The following is a 17151-nucleotide window of genomic DNA, read 5'->3' as shown; positions in this document are numbered from 1 at the left end:
ATTAAAGGATTTGTAAACAATATTAATAAACTGGAACATCAGCTAATGGAAGAAAACGGAATTGTAAATAAGCCGAGCAACAGCAACAATTACTAAATCAGCATTGAGAATAATTGATACACGAAAAGATATACTAAATGTATATGAAAAACATTATAATAAAGTTTACAGAGTATGATATTTTAGGAAAATATTTTAGAAAGAAAGAGTATAATAATGTCATTTAAATTACTGTTTTGAAACGAATAAGGCAAATGAATAGAGCAAACAAAGCAGAAGAACAAAGCTTCAACAAAAGTATAACAAAAAAATGATTAGAATAATATATCAATAATAAATTGGAACATCAACGAAAGGAAGAAAACAGAACAAAAACAAAAACAATATGAATAGATAGATTAAAACATAGGAAGAAAAATAAAAACAAAATAAGATTCCAATAAAAACTAGAAACTGTTCAACCAGTTAACAAAGTAGGACACGTATAAAGATGAAGAAAATCACTTATAATAGACATTTCATACATGGTAGGAATTATAGAAAAATACACTGTAATCACCAATCAAGAATAGGGCCAAAAAAAAACCAAGTTGTTACGAAAACAATAATTGTATGTCAAAAAGTTGGTGCAGGTATTTTTTTTCATCGCTTCCAAGATATATAATAATAACTCAAATATGACTTAACAAAGTTTTTGGCTGACAACTAAATTATTAAAGGATTTGTACACACTATCAATAAACTGGAACATCAGCTAATGGAAGAAAACAAAATCCTAAATAAGCCGGGCAACAACAATAATTACTAAGTCAGCATTGAGAAATAATTAATACACGGCAACAATTAGAAAATAAAATGCATCATCATCACCAAAAGGAGAACTCAATACCTGAGTGGAGGATTCAGGGTACGGAACAGATGGAGCAAAACAACCAAAACTGTATGAGAGAAGGAAGTAAAGAGACCAAAACAATAGGCAAAATCAACGTTAGAAACTGTTCAATCACTTAATAAAGTAGGACAAATAAATAGAGATAAGAGAAATCACCTATAATATACATTTCATATATGATAAGAATTATAGAAAAATAAACTATCATCAACAATCAAGAATAGGACCACAATAAAAACAAATTTGTTACCAAAACAGTAAATGTATATGGAAAACATTGTAATAAAGTTTACAGAGTGATATTTTAGAAAAATATTTTAAAAAAACGGAGTATGATAATGTCATTCAAATTACTGTTCTGAAACGAAGAAGGCAAATGGATAGAGCAAACAGAGCAGAAGAACAAAGATTGAAGAAAGGTATAACCAAAAACATGATTACAATAAGAAAGTGATTACAATAAAAAATAATACCAAACATAATTACAATAAGAAAAACTAAGCATTAACAGCAAAGAACAAAATAAGAATAAGAAAGAACAAACTTTTCATAGAACATAAGACTAAATTATTATAAACCTAATCTAAAAATAAATAACAATTATTGAAATAACTTGATTAAATTAATTATTAAAAAATTACATAGAGATAAGAATAACATATTCAATACAATTATAATTATTACAACTTAATAAAATCAACAGATCATATACTGAAGAAACAAAATTATATCATAAAGTGTAATAATAAATAGGATAATTCCTTCAAAACAACTTTTATTATAAACATTAAAGATAAATAAGATAGTTTCTTCAAAAAAGTTAACAAACATATTCAAGAATACATTAATACATATCTCAAACGAAGAAAGGCAATCAATAGAAGACACAGAACACAACAACGGAAGTCCAAGTTTTAATGAAGAACAGGAAATGAGAAAAAGTAACATAAGATACAAGTTAACAGTGAGAAAACGAAAAGAAAAACAATGTGAAAAATAGCGGTAATAAAAAAAATAACAGTATTATACACCGGAAAATTCTGGTTATTATCCGATAACAAAATTGGGAAAAAAGGTGGCAGGTGAAATAACTGATTAAGAACATAATTTATTAAGAACAGGTGAAAAAAAGCATGTAAATCACAAAAAAATTGATCCAATAATCAGGAGACAAATAATTAACAAATCTATTACACAGATTTAAAAGGCGATAAAATTACCGAAAGAAGAAAAAACTGGTGAATCTTAGATAACAAAACAAACTCAGAAATATCGGCCTTGTTTAGAATTGATCCGTTTTTGTTTTTCACATTTTTTGAGAAAAAAAAATAAAAACGTTTTCAAAATGACATTTAAAGATAAAAAAACGAAAACGAAAATAATTTTTTAATTTAATGTAAAATGAAAGAGAAATAAAAAATAACTTAATTATTTTTTATTTTTTGTTTTTTTTTTCTCTTCTCTCAAGTGTAGAGAGAAACATAAACATTAATAAGTTTTTACACTAAAAATAATCTTTTCATAAAATTATTAAACACATTTTTAAAAATAATTTCTATATAAGATTGAAAACGTTTTTATTTTTATTTTTATACAAAAAATAAATTTATTTTAGAATGAGTTTTAAACGCGTCCATGAATGTAATGATTAGTTAATAACAGGTGTAACAATACATGTACAAATCCGAGAAACGAAAGTAATTAAAAAAAAGGAAACATTTCTGAAAACAGAAAAACACAACCAATATTAAAGAGACAAAAAACAGCATTGAAACAAATCGAAAACCGAAAATAATATCCGACAAAAAAAAGGAAAAAAATTAACAACAGAAGACAAAAAAAAAGACCTAAAACAATTAAAAAAACCTCTGAAACATCAACGGCGAAAACGACTACAAAAAAAAAAAAAAAAAATCTTCTAAAAATCTCTTTAAAAAAATCTGAAGAAGAAACGCTAAAATACATTCAAAATTAAAAAAAAATAACGACACCTTAATTTACAAACAGAAGGAAAAAAAAAAAAGAAACGAACGAAAACGAAAAAGCAGATTCTAAAGAACCCAAAAAAAAGGAAAAAATTTCAAGCACTGGGAAAACCGAAGTCAGAGACAACGGAAGAAAAAGAAGGGAAATAAATTTTCTTGTGGAAATAAACACAAACTTCTCCCTCTCTGGATAGAAAAACACCCAAAAAAAAATGCAAGAAGCAAACATTCGTAAACATCTTTTTGTTTTCCTCACCAGAAAAGAGTAAAAGCAACAAATAAATTAGAACAAAATGAAGTAAATCAAAATGACCCATGAGCAAAAGGAAAACAAAGCAACAGATCAGAAAAGTTGGAGAAAGAGAAAACAGAGAAGAAATAAATGCACACAGAAGTAATAAAGTCGAGAAGCAAACAGTAAACAGCAAACAACAAACAGCAAACAACTGTAAGGAAAAGATAAAATAAACTACAAACCAACTGTAATGCACAAACTAGCGGAAGAAAAGATAAATCACCCGTTTAGTTCGCTGATTCGAATTTTTAATTTGAATTGAGATGTAATTTTATATGAGAACTTTTTATTATAATAAAAAAATTATATGTAATTATTTATGAGAATTTTTTACTGTAATAAAATTCAAATCAGCGAAATAAATAGGATCAAAAAAACACAAAAACTTTTAAAGTGCACAAAGAGAGAGAAGAAAGAGAAAAAAAATTGAACGCTGAAATAATGGCATTACAAAAATGTCCATGAAAAAACTGAGGGTACAACGGTAAAAATAGCCAAAAAACACAAACGGTAAAAAAAAAAAATCGAAAAGTAACTGTTTAAAGAAAAGTAACTTTCCTACCTTCGAGGTGTTCGGTCCCGTGCTGCCGTCACGGGGAAAATTTTGGGTGAGATTTTGACCCCTTGACACACCCCCTTTTTACGCACACAAATACCCAATGGACTTTTATAACTAAACAACACGTAGTTTGCATTAAGTTCAAATGTTCATTCTTCAATGTCGTTAGCTTCAAACGACAAAAACTTCTGAAACCCTCTCCGTCTCTCTCGTCTTCTTCTTCCGGATAAGATAAAGCAACAACAAAAAGTGAGAAAAGCTCACACACACTCTTCTCCTCTCTCTCTCCCTCTTCCAAATCTCCCTCTTCTCCTCCAATGGAAGCCTTACTCAGTTTCCCCTCCTCTCCTTCCCAAACCCTAACTCTAACATTACCCCGTCCCACCACGAACCCCCTCCTCTCCTTCTCCCAAATCCCTCTCCGCCACGGCCACCGCCTCCCGTCGATCCGATCCGCCATTTCCCGAACCAAGAAGGAAGAGACGGTCGAGACCGTGAAGAAAAACCTCGAAAACTGTTACCTGCTCGCCGGAATCAGCTACAAAGGCTTCACCGTCAAGCAGTTCCAGGACCTCCGACGATCGCTGCCGGAGAACACGAAGCTGATCGTGGCGAAGAACACGCTGGTCTTCAAGGCCATCGAGGGCACCCAGTGGGAGGCTCTGAAGCCGTGCATGACCGGCATGAACGTGTGGCTCTTCGTCCATAGCGAGGAGATCCTGGCGGCGATCAAGCCCTACAGGGATTTCCAGAAGGAGAGGAAGCTCGACGGCAATGACTTCACCGGCGCGGTTTTCGAGGGCAAGTTCTATGGGCCCGAGGATTTCAAGAAGCTCGAGACGTTGCCGACGCGGGCCGAGATTTATGCCAAGTTGTTGGGCTCTCTTCAGGGCCCGGCGTTGGGCCTGGTCGGAACGATCCAGGCCCCGGCGAGGGAGCTCGTTATGGTATTGAAGGCTTATGTCAACAAGTTGGAACAGGAAGGTGGGAAATAATGAGGTTTTTTTTTTTGGGGGGATGGTAATGTAAGTTTGAAAATTAAATTAAAAAAAAAAAAAGAAACCGTTTTTTGTAATTTGGGAATTTTTCTTGTAGCATAATTTGGTTAACAATTTTTTGAATTTAGAATTGAAGTTGTAGAATGGGCAAGTCTTGTTAATCCTTGCGTTTAGCCAGTTAATGTATACTTTAGAAATATAAAACACAAGCAAGCATTGATTTTGTTGACAAAAATATTCCATTTTCCATCAAGAAATTTCTTCCATTTAAGTCTCCAACTGAATTGAGTAGCTAGCCTCTCTCTGTTTTGCCTCAATCAAAAACTTTTAGGACTCGTTGGAACTAGAGAGGGTTGCTTACGTGGCTTGCTCTATTCGTTATTGCCCATAGAAGACAAGTTCTCGTTTCAACTCTCAAGGTCCCGTTGTTTTACAGAGAAAACGACAGTATTTGAACACTTTGAAAATGTTATTGTCCATAGAAGACAAGTTCTTTAATAGGAAACTTTTATGGTGTTGGGAGGAGAATCTCCGTTACCCTGCCAGGAATATGTTAATTTAATATGATAATTTATGCATTTTACGTTAAAATACTCAAACATGAGTGTTGTGGTTGTGCAGTTTAGAAAGGATACAATAACCTGCACATTTGAATAAAATACTTGTAAATTTTCAACGTGCACATTTGAATAAAATACTTCTGTTATAAAAATTGAAGTTGTAAAAGTTGTGATGAACTTATGAACCGGTACAGGTTCCGTATAGATGCCACAGGAGCGCATGTTCTTTATAGTGTTATTATGCATTTCTTTGTGATTTTCACTAAATGGAAACCACAATTAGAGCAAATGGCAATGATCAATAAATTTTTTTAATAAAACAGTGCTGAGCATTGTCCTAAATGAAAAAACGTGCTGAAAAGAAGAAGAAACATAGGATTTTTGAAGCGAAACAGTTGGTTTAGTTCATCTTGCTGTTAGGTGAAACAAAAAGTTGCTATAAACAAGTGAGGTACTTGCACCAATTTCTAATTATTTGCGTGATTTAATTGAGAATTCAAAAAATGTGCTACATTTTTCCTTGAATTTTCTTTCTGCCAATACTATTGCCTCGTCAAAACATGAGAACTTGAAAAATGAGTACAATTAAACGAATGGGAAGTAAAAGAGAGGGAGAAACTTAAAATGGAAAATTTACCTGCACTTTGTTAGTATAATTAAAAGGCAGAGCTCAATGCCAAAGAGGCTCCCGTACTATGACAGTACTCAGAGGAAAGCTCAATTTCATATGTACGCGGCCTTACCCCCGAAGGAGATGCCGTTTCCGGGATTCGAACCTTGGACCTCGGGTGCAAACACAAGCGCTCCCACCACGGTGCCAAGGCCCGCCTTCTTTTGTTAGTATAATTATTTGACTAAAAATGTTATGAATCAAGAGTAAAAGATAAAAATCCTAACCCATGCACTTTCAAATGGTATTTGTCAAGATTACTCTTTTTTTTTTTTTGGCCAAAATGCAAACTTAAAACTTTTTTTCTCCTAGAAAAAGGAGATCATTCATGTTGTCCCACTCCCTCTTCTTCATCACCTTGAAAATTCTGGGACCCACCAATGGAATGGAATTTAAATAACTTGATTATTAAGAAGCACACTCCCTTTCTAGAATATAATCCACTGCCTCTTCCACTGTATCAACAACCTGCATCGCCAATAGGAAATCAGATCTAATTTTCCACTGATGGGACTTGCAATTCATTCCAACACCAACTCATAATTCCTTGGGAACAAACTAGGAGTATCTTGAAATAAATAGTTCGGTATGAATCTTAGGTTATAAAGCCAACTTACTAGATCAGCTGGAAACTCAGAGTGATTATCTTTTCCCTTGAACACGCCTGTCCTTGTCAAAATAGAAAACCAAGGAGGTCCTACCTGGTAATCCAAAGATATTTCAACTCTTAGCCAATTGTTTACGAGTATCAATGTCTGATAAAATATATTCAACATTTTGCCAAAACAAGGTCTGAGATGGTGTAGAAAGACAAACCTGCCATGCACCTTTGACATCAACAAAAGGGTTATCACCAATCATATAAAGGGTCTCAAACTCAAAGTGTTGTGATACAGGATCTCCGTTACTTATTAGATAACCGTCATGATGTGAAGACTGAAGCCGTTTCAATATGGCTTCAGCATTCTTGAACACAAATGGATTTGGTTTCCCATAAGATACATATTCCAGTGGATTATGGTGAATTCTGCACGTCAAAGGTCCACAATTAGAGTTTATATACCACAGGCAGCTCAAGATATCCGTACATGAGGTACATTTTCAAGCATTCAGATGTTTACCACAATTCAAACTGTCAGGTATCAATGCAATATTGTTTAAGCTTTATAAAATAGTAAAATTCATTTCTCAAAACAGAACGAAATTCGAGGATTCTCCCTTTTGCCCTTTGTCTCATAAGTTCTAATGTTCTGTAGCTTCACAGTTTGGGGGTGAAATGATTACAAATGGATGAGCCAGTGAGATATCAAAAGCTCAGTTTCCTCAAATTGAACGCTAAGACTGGCCTTGGATATATCTGATTTCTTTGGTCTAGTCACGAGGTCATGGAGACGCAAACATTGAAATATTAATTGATCAATGGCTCAATTTGAATCAAACCTATACGATAAAAGTTCAGGATTTCTAAAGTTCTGAACATGATATGAATAGCCTTACCTATTGAAGACACTTTCTAGGGCAATCCTGAAAGCACCCATTCCAAGTCGCTCAGAAGGAAATGCTGCCTATATTCAGTACAACTCGCAACTGTCAAAATTTTGTAAAACTTGAAATGCAATAGAAGAAGAAAGTTATAACAAATAAATTGAAAATGAAGATACTTAAAACTCCTATTTGTATCCTTGGAGAGCTGCTGAAGTAAAAATATTAAAGCAGGAAAAAGAAATTGATGGGACAACTGGATATGGAACATGATTACTATCATAGTCAGTGATTTGATGATTCCACAAAGGAAATCCATACCAGAAAAACTCTGACCAAATGACAAATATCAGTATAGTTACAAATGGCTCTTCCTTAAGGCTAACTAATCCTTGTAAGTTCCCATTTCCAGTAAACTCTGATGTCTGAAGACGAATATATGAACTGAACAAAATTTGGATTCTTTCTTTTCCATCACTACACCAGATGTGGGTCCAAGTTCAATCTATACCTCTAAAGGAGCAAGCAACCAACCTGATATTCGAGATCATCTGCAGCAAAATATAAAGGTGGCTGCTGTCCACTCTCTTGTCCAGGAAGCCCTCCAGATGTTAAAATATCGCAAAGTACCTAATTCGGTTCACAATGAACTTAGAGTTTTTGAAAGGACCAAGCTCAAAATTATGGGACATCTAGGAGAATATAGCGTAACTATAGATTCTGAAGAAAACAAAACTGTTAGGATCCGTTCATGACTTAAGAACTTGTTTGGTTAGTGGCTTGGTATAGTTAGTTGGAATTAGTATAAATAAAGGGCTTAGTAGCTCACTAGAGGTATGTTGTGATTTTGAGAGTTTTGGGAGACTGAGATTAGGGAGAGCGGTGGTCTCTCGAATACCACCAAATTAGGAGTCCCCGGAGTACTCGAATTCTCCGTTCTATCCATTACATTTCAGTGTAATTTGGTGTTCTTGGCTAATTGGATTAATAAAATTCCCTCCGATTATTCTCATTTTCTTGCTGTTTCTGGTGTGTGTGAGTGTGGTATTGGTGTTTGGCTGATTTTCTGAGCTAGGTTCTGAACAAAAACTTACAGATTTGTTCAAGAAAAAAACAGAGGAAAAGAAAGGGGAAAAAAGAAAAAGAAAAGAAAATAGACGGGCATTGTTTCCTCCCTGTTGATTTCTATTTCACTACACTCTAATGTTGCATGCCATACTTTTCTGAAGGTCAAAAATTGCTGTCACAGAATGTCACTACGATGTCTTTTCATTTGTTTCACTTAGCTCTTCTGATTTGACGATGTAAAGCACAACAGTTCACATGGAATTTGAAACTACCATAGCTCTACAAAGAGCTAACTGCTAAAATAATCATACAAGGACGTATTCAAATGGTTTACCTGAATATCTCTGCCCCAATCTACAGGATCACTGACAACAAATGCTGCCTTAACCCTTTCATATAAAACATTGTATCTTGGCGTGAACTCATTGGACTGGCCACTTTGATATAATGCCTGATCTGTTGTCCAGTTCTTGTATTGAGATACAGGATCAATGTCTTTGAAATAGGACGCATATTCATCCAGTGAGAGAACTTTTCTGCCACAGAACATAAACATAGCCATTTAGCTATACCTGATTCTTAAAAATCTACGAACATATGCAATTATGATTCATGATCCGGAAGCTCAGAACCAGGGATATATATGTATGTATATATAGTATAATATATATGCATATGTTCCCATTATTTATTTATATACAGAATAGAACAACCAAGATGTGACTACGAACTTACTGGAAACCATACTCAGACATCACAAGAGCTGGCTCTCCTTTCCCAGCAGCAACAATCAGTTCATTCTCATATCTATAAAAAGATAAACAAAAGCATGGTTCTAAGATTGACCGCATTTAATGATCTGAAGCAAAGTTCTAAGTTATTTGATAAGGTAATCTATGGAACTTATTAAGAACAAGAAAAACATCTCTCTTAGAAAATGATGCTGATAGATAATGTTCTACAAGTGTGACTCAACTATATTCTCTACTCCATTCGTTTCAAAAAAACGGAAGAAACATAAGGGCAGCTTGAGTGCCAGAGCAAATTTCAGAGCTGCATCCAGGTTTTCACTAGAGGCTAGATAAACATGCAACCAGAAGCAATAACTTATGCCGCCTCCAAGTCCAGGGTGTTATTTTGCCTAGTTTAAGCTGCCAAATGATCTCATTTATCAATTACCAAAGCCAAGTTTTAAGTGCTTTATTTACATGATTGATCAAGGCACGAATTTTTTAGGATAAAATGTTGGGACAAAAAATAAATAACTCTGATTCATTCACTGCCAATTATGTCAAATTGTAAATTAACTTTTTGATATCTCAAGAGCAAATATGGTTTACCTGGTCAACAAATTTTCAAAAGGTGTGTGACCTTGTACGACCTGCACCAAGATATTGCAAAAGAGACAGCTATGCCAAGGATTTCATCAGTCAAGTTCTATTCATAAAATCTTTCATTTTAATCCAATCTTTTTATTCTTGTTGGTGATAAGGAATTCCAAGTTCTGAAGCATACCTGAGAGGGTGAAATTGGAGCTCCCAGAAGCTCGCTAAGCTCGATGGCTCGTCGTGATTCTGGGATGCCACCTCCTATTTAGAGAACCAGAGTTATCAGCCATTTTATCTCTCCACTCTATATCTTGCATTTCAGAATAAAATATACAATGAAGAATGTAAGAAACTATTTACTGTATAACAAATGAACTCACTTGCTGGCCAAGAACACATTAAATATATAACACAATTAGAATTTAACAAAAAAAAAAAAAAGATTTTGGTGAACACTACATTAAGACAACTTACCGTTGGTCAAGAACAGAAAGGGAACTTTCAAAGTACCTACAAAGAAAGGATAGAGAGAGAGAGAGAGAGAGAGAGAGAAGAGATAAAAAAAAAAAAAAAAACAATTAAGCCAAATGCAGTAAGGTACAAAGATGAGCCTGATAACCAAAGAGAAAAGATTAATTATAAAATATATAAAATAAAATAAAACCAAAGATCAAACATTTCTTTCTATTTTCTACTAACAGAATGTAAGTTATCAGACAGAATATCTACACTATTTGATGTTTCTATTGCTACTTGTACGGACATTAAAAACGAATTTCCTATAGACCAACATGACATATATAACGAGATTAAGAATAAAAAAAAAGAGGGTGCTTTCTGTTCTTTTTCCCCAGTTTTCCTGGGAAACAAACGGATGGCTAGCAATGCTCAAGTAAATTTATCGAGAGAAGAATGTCATGATCAGTACCAGACTCTCTGTACAATCTTCTCAAAGCTCGGGGAGATCCTCCGATAGGTACACGACCGCGAAGAATAACGCCATCAATATCGAACGCGATTCCGAACGAAGACCTGCAAAGCAAAGGAACCGCCACACCGTCTCAAACACCGCCATTTCCATTCTACTCCATCTTCACAGTAATCAACCGACCATAAGATCAAAAATTGCGTAAAAATTCAAGTTCATATTTTATACTGTAATTGTTTACTACACAATTCGAGTTTCGACGGACCGTTCGTGGCTTGGTTGAATCCGCGAGAAAAAACGAGAAGAAGCTGGAGTTTGACACAGCAATGGCGCTCTGTTCTTGCTTTGAGGAGCTCTGAAAACCGTACGAAATCTCATCCCTCTCTCTCTCTCTTAATCTCTCTAGAGCCTCTGGTTCAGTTCTTCTCCGTTCTCCTGGCAATTGTTCACCCTAAACCACGCACAGTGCGTAATACGCACTTAAATCTAGGAAATACACGTGGCGAACAGTAACTGGTCGAAACGCTACTGCAGTCTTTGCCACTAGCAGTTCGAGGTTGTACCTTGTAAGGGTAGTTTTGGTACAAAAAGAACAACTGCATAAAACATACTTACGGACAATTATACCCTTATCTCTATATGAATTTCCGATTTTACCCATCTTGGTTCTGGATCCTTCTTCAGTGAAAAAGAGGCACTAACCAGTTGGAAAACGATGAGTGGCAATTTCGGCAAATAAATTAGAAAGCCAAAAAAAAATACTGACCTTTCTTCTTCTCCTCCTCTCAGAGCAACACGGAACTCTGCTAAATCTCCTAAAATAAAAAAACCCTAATATCTTCTACAGATAAAATCGATTTATTTTCTTTTTGATTTTTGAAGCTTTTTTCGTTTTGGGATTTAGGGTTTTCTTGAATTTGAATTCGAAATAGCTAAATAATAATAATAATAATAATGCCGCCGAAGCAGCAATCGAAGGTCGACTTGGCGAAGAAGCAGAAGATCGTGGAAGACAAGACCTTCGGTCTTAAGAACAAGAACAAGAGTAAAAATGTTCAGAAATATGTTCAGAACCTCAAACAATCTGTTCAGCCCAAGCCCGACACCACCAAAATCAACGCCAAGGTTTTTCTCCTTTTCACTATTTCGCCATTTATATTTGTATGCATGCATATATATGTTCATTATATTGGGTTCTATTTGTAAAATTTCTTCTGATGGGAAAAAAAGTTTTTTTTTTTTTTTGTTGTTTAATGTTTAGTTTGGGAGGAAAAATTGTGGTTATAGAGGATTTGGAGGGCTGAGAATGATTGGTTTCTTTCTTTCATTGGGTACTATTTGTAGAACTTCTTCTGGTAGGGAAAAAAGATGACCTTTTTTATGAGTTTTGGGAAATAAATTGTGTAATTTAGAGGGTTGAGAATGCTTATTTTGTTCACTGATTGGATTGGATTGGATATGGCAGAAAAAGAAAGAGGAAGAGAAAGCTAAAGAGAAGGAGCTGAATGATTTATTTAAGGTTGCTGTTAGTCAACCAAAAGTACCAGTCGGTATGTACTACTGTGTAGTTGTACTTTCAGTCTTTGGTTGATGTTTCTTGTAATTTTATTTTTGGTTTATGCTTTTTTTTTTTCCTTAGTTTGCCCCTTGGGTGTGTGTTTAATTGGAATTTTGGGACTTTGAGAATTTCTATAGGTGTTGATCCCAAGTCTATACTGTGCGAGTTTTTCAAGGTGGGACAATGTGCTAAGGGCTTTAAATGCAAGTTCTCACATGATTTGAATGTCCAGAGGAAGGGTGAGAAGATCGACATTTACAGTGATAAGCGTGATCAAGGTGCGCGGATACAGGCGACTATCTTAATTTATTTATTGTTTTTGGTTTCTATGTAAGTTGTTGCATGAATGCTTAACCGTTTTTTGATTGATATGCTTTGGTGGTGTTTGCTGTTTAATTTTTAGAAACGATGGAGGACTGGGATCAGGAGACGTTGGAGAAGGTTGTTGAGTCGAAAAAGACGGAGTATAACCCGAATAAACCAACTGAAATTGTATGTCTATGCACAACTTGTGAATCCACTCGTGCTAACTGTCTATAAGATCTTTTTTATTTGTGTTAGAATTTTCACATTTGAAGGTGTTACTCTCTTTCACCCTGAATGTTTATCCTTCGTGTGCGTTGTTCTTTTATCAGTAGTTCTAACTCTTTGTTTAAAAGTAAGTGTAATTGTGAGAGAGAGAGAGAGCAAATTACATCTTCCCCTATAAACCAACTTCACTTACTTTTTATAGAGAGAGAGATCAAATTACGTCTTCCCATATAAACCAACTTCACTTACTTTTTTTTTTTTTCTGGGTAATCAAATATGGTATCTGAATGTTTAAAGTAGTTTTGGATGGCAGCTTTTGTGAACTTTTGATAGATTAGCTTTATTTCTTGGATCAATGTGCTATTGGAAGTTTTCTATCTGCATTTAGCTTGAACCCTTAATGGAACTTGGGGTCTCTAAGGTCTCATTCGTTTCGCTGATTCGAGTTTAAAATTCGAGTTTTGTTACAGTAAAAAGCTCTAACAAACAGTCACATCTAACTTTTTTGCTACAGTAAAAAGCTCTCACATAAAATCACATCTTAACTCGAATCAACGAAACGAACGAGGCCTAAAATTTTTTAGTTTATTGTATTTTGGTTCTGCACTTAGTTTTCTGCATTTGTGCTACTTAAGTTTGGAAGTAATGCATTTGGAGGTGGAGGAACTTGGACCAGGAATTGAAACATCAATGATCGAACATTCAATCTAGCAGCCAAGCTTAGTTCAATTGCTGCCTTTTGAGATTATTTGGATTGTGGGGCATGGTAGGAAACCATTTTCGATAGCTATAGGGATCCTTTTTTCTGAGAAGGCACTTGGTTGTTTTCACGTTAGGGTGCGTTTGGTTGGGCTGAATGAAAAGGAATGGAATGGAAAAAAGTCCAAATCTTATGTTTGGTTGGATTATAGACCTCAAAATACCTATTCCAACGGAATTGTTTTTGGACCTTTTAATTGAATCATCATTCCTTTGAGAGGTGGGAGGAATACCACTTCCATTGGTTAATTAAATTATTTTCCATGACTGCCCTTCACAAATTTCATGAGAAACCCACCTAAACTTCCATTTCACTACTCAGTTTATGATCTCCTTTAACATCTCCACCCCGGTTATCTCATTGGTAGGTTTGCCGGCGAGCTTCGCCGGAGATGCCTAATTTTCTTCTTCTCTCACCTATCTCTAACGTCTTCTCTCTGCTCACTCTCATCGGTCAACTCCTTTCGGTTCACTCACTCCGCCAGCGATCCGAGTACAGCACCACCAGAAGAAAAAATGGCAAAGGAAGGAAGTATAGCGCAAAGCCGCTTGAGAGATATAAAGCTGTTGCCTTTGTTATTAAGCTTCAAAATCTAATTTGTGGGTCTGCAAAGACGAGGAGATCAGATCTGGAGCCTTTTGTTTTAGTTTTTGTTGCTTTCTTTTCCTTTATTTTCTTTTCTTCTTTTTTTTTTTTCCCTTTCTTTCTTGCTGAATAATCAGATCTGGAGCTTGATCAGCAAAAATCAGATCTGGAGCTTGACTTCGGCAATGTTAGAAATATGAAAGTGTGGGTCCCAAACCTAATTTAGACGGACAAATCTTTTGGGTCTTCCATGGAACATTAGGATTTTGCTTTAATTTCATGATAAACGATGAGAATAAGATTCCTTGCAAGCTTGCTTAAGAAGAAAAAAAAAAAAAAAAAAAAAAAAGATGCCTTGCAAGCATCTGCTTATATTTTGCAGAAAAAATCTCAAGAACGTGAAGAATCCGTTTCTCAAAAGGTAAGGGTGATTTTGTCAAAACGAGAAAAATCATATTTTATTCCTTAGTATTCCTAAAAGTTCAACCAAACAAATGAATCAACTTTCTTTTCCATTCCATTACCATTACCATTCTCATTCCCATTCTCATTCCCATACCCTCACAACATGATTCTTACCTAGCTGTTTTTCTTCTAGAATAAAAATATCCGTGTTTGCTAACTTCTTAATAAACTGTGGATAGGTTTGCAAGTACTTTTTGGAGGCAGTAGAAAAGAAACAGTATGGTTGGTTCTGGGTTTGTCCCAATGGTGGCAAGGATTGTCACTACAGGCATGCCCTTCCTCCTGGCTATGTTTTGAAATCTCAAATGAAGGCACTTCTTGAGGAAGAGACTGAAAAAATTACCATTGAGGAGGAAATTGAAAATCAGGTGAACATGAAATATTACTATTTTTTGAATCCCTGTAATCTTCTTTCTTTCTGCTTCCCCCCCCCCCGTAGGGCGATTAAAGACTTAATGTATTGCATCTCCTTTTATCTTTGTTTCTTTCTCTGTTTTGGTAGTTTCAACCCTAATTATTGGATATTTGCTGATTATTTCAGCGTGCCAAAGTGAAAACCACCACTCCAATGACTCCTGATCTGTTCTTTCAATGGAAGAAGAAAAAGATTGAGGAGAGAGATGCTGGACTGGCTGCTCAACAAGCAGAGAGGGCAAAGAATGACAGGATGAGGTTTCTTAATTTTCTGTTTGTTTCATTGAGGTTGAAAATAACAATTTTGACATTGTATTGATTTTGTTTTCCTGTGTTTTTCAGCGGTCGCGAGTTATTTCTTTCAGATGCTAGCTTGTTTGTGGATGATGTCGAGGCATATGAAAAATACACTAGACAAGAACCTCAGCATGCTGAAGAAAAGGTAACATTTTCTTCCACCTCCTTATAAACTGCACATGTTTGGCAGTAATGACCGAAGTGTAGTGAAATTTTTATCAAGTTTTTAACTTCCAACAGCTTGTAGCTCACTTGAGAAAACAAAGCATAACTGCTTTTTTCTTTTCTTGTCATTTTCTTGCTTGAGGTGTAACGGCTTGTTCATGCCAACTGTAGTTTGTATGGCTTCTTGTCAATCATATATGTTAAGATGTGACAACTCAATGTTAGACACATTATTGGCTTATATATGCTACTTTCTTAAATCTTAAGGACACATTCAGTTTATCTATTCGAGTTGAGATGTGACTTTATGTGAGAGCTTTTAACTATAGCAGAAAAGTTAGATATGACTTTTTATGAGAGCTTTTAACTGTAGCAAAACTAGAATTGAAAACTCGAATCAGTGAAATGAACGCGGCCAAGTTATTTGGTCAAATGGCTTAAGTTAATTTAGCAATTTGTGGGATTCGTATGTGGAGTTTAAAAAGGGGATAAAGTCATCTCTCCGCCATGATCAAGGCATTTTTAGGCATTACATTTATTCATGCCATGGACATGTGTGATTTTTTAAATTAGTATATTGTTTAATGTTTATTTTCTAGCTCTGCAAAATGAAGTCTGACAGATCCACAGGAAAGACAAATTAATATGTAACTTGTGGTTTATTATTACTGCATCATTAATCAAAACCAATTTCTTAGTTGTTATTTTTGGTGAATCTTTGATGCTGTGCATATCACTGTGGATACAACCATGCACGATTTCCACATTTGAAATGGGAATATTTGGATGGGTAGATAAAATTATGTCCAGTAATAAAAATTGGGCACTTGTTGGGACCCTTTTTTATGGTTTCATCTTGTTACTAGACCATGATATTGGGGTTTGTTTCCTTGAAATGGTGAAACATTGGTTCTTAATCACCGAATTATGCGCGTGAGCGTTGCATTTGCAATGCCCTCACCGACACTTTCTTCTTGCTTAAAGCACATCTTCTTTTTCAGCCACTAGCATGTCTCCTTGTATTAAGCCCTCTTCTTCCTGGAAATAAGTGCTTGTTTTATCATTGGTTCGACTTAGATTTGTTGAAATGCATCTTTCCGTTGCACATATTTTAATGGTCTGCATAATTTGTGGCTTTTTGCTCAATGTCAGGTCTCCGGCAGTATGGCTGCAGGGGGTCCAAGCACTTCTTCTGGTGCTGCTGCCGACTCTGAAGAAGTCTCTGATGTTGACGACGACGAAGACGAGCTGGACATGGATGAGTTAAATGAGCTCGAAGCAAGTCTGTCAAAAACCTCTATTCAGATTCGTGAGCCAGGTATTGAGGCGTCTTGAAATAGAGATTTTTAAGTAGTGCAGGCAATTTGCTTTAGAATTGAGGAGGGACAAATAGGACTGCATGTGTCCTACAATTTTTATCTACTTTCTGAGAGGAATAATGTATATTTTTTCATGTTGGGATGTTGTGAAACTTTGTGAACTAGTTGTCGTTGGTGATTGGAATGTGGTTTATTGTTTAATGCAAATCCAAATTCCAAATTTTGATCCCCTTGCTCGTGCCACTTTTTACTTTTTATTTGTCTAATACATACTCAAAACCCTACTCATCTT

General features: G+C 35.1%; 2 protein-coding genes and 1 pseudogene across 2 annotated transcripts; 2 read left to right on the top strand and 1 right to left on the bottom strand.

The window, feature by feature from the left end:
• The first annotated feature begins 3854 nt into the window (after positions 1–3854).
• On the top strand, positions 3855–4958 carry LOC21400241 (50S ribosomal protein L10, chloroplastic). The gene has a single exon (XM_010103185.2). It carries the CDS (start codon positions 4049–4051, stop codon positions 4724–4726), a length of 678 nt encoding a protein of 225 aa, XP_010101487.1. The 5' UTR covers positions 3855–4048; the 3' UTR covers positions 4727–4958.
• Positions 4959–5843: 885 nt separating this feature from the next.
• On the bottom strand, positions 5844–11203 carry LOC21400240 (annotated as a pseudogene).
• Positions 11204–11527: 324 nt separating this feature from the next.
• Positions 11528–16920, top strand: LOC21400239 (zinc finger CCCH domain-containing protein 11). Its single transcript, XM_024168958.1, has 8 exons — positions 11528–11890; positions 12231–12315; positions 12461–12601; positions 12727–12815; positions 14844–15032; positions 15206–15336; positions 15421–15520; positions 16693–16920. The coding sequence occupies exons 1-8, from the start codon at positions 11720–11722 to the stop codon at positions 16873–16875; spliced, it is 1089 nt and encodes a 362-aa protein (XP_024024726.1). The 5' UTR covers positions 11528–11719; the 3' UTR covers positions 16876–16920.
• Positions 16921–17151: the final 231 nt, after the last annotated feature.

Source organism: Morus notabilis, unplaced genomic scaffold (assembly GCF_000414095.1).
Source record: "Morus notabilis unplaced genomic scaffold, ASM41409v2 Scaffold365, whole genome shotgun sequence".
In the NCBI taxonomy this organism is placed as follows: domain Eukaryota; kingdom Viridiplantae; phylum Streptophyta; class Magnoliopsida; order Rosales; family Moraceae; genus Morus; species Morus notabilis.
The sequence above is the reverse complement of the archived record's forward strand: the minus strand, read 5'-3'. Positions and strand labels throughout refer to the sequence as shown.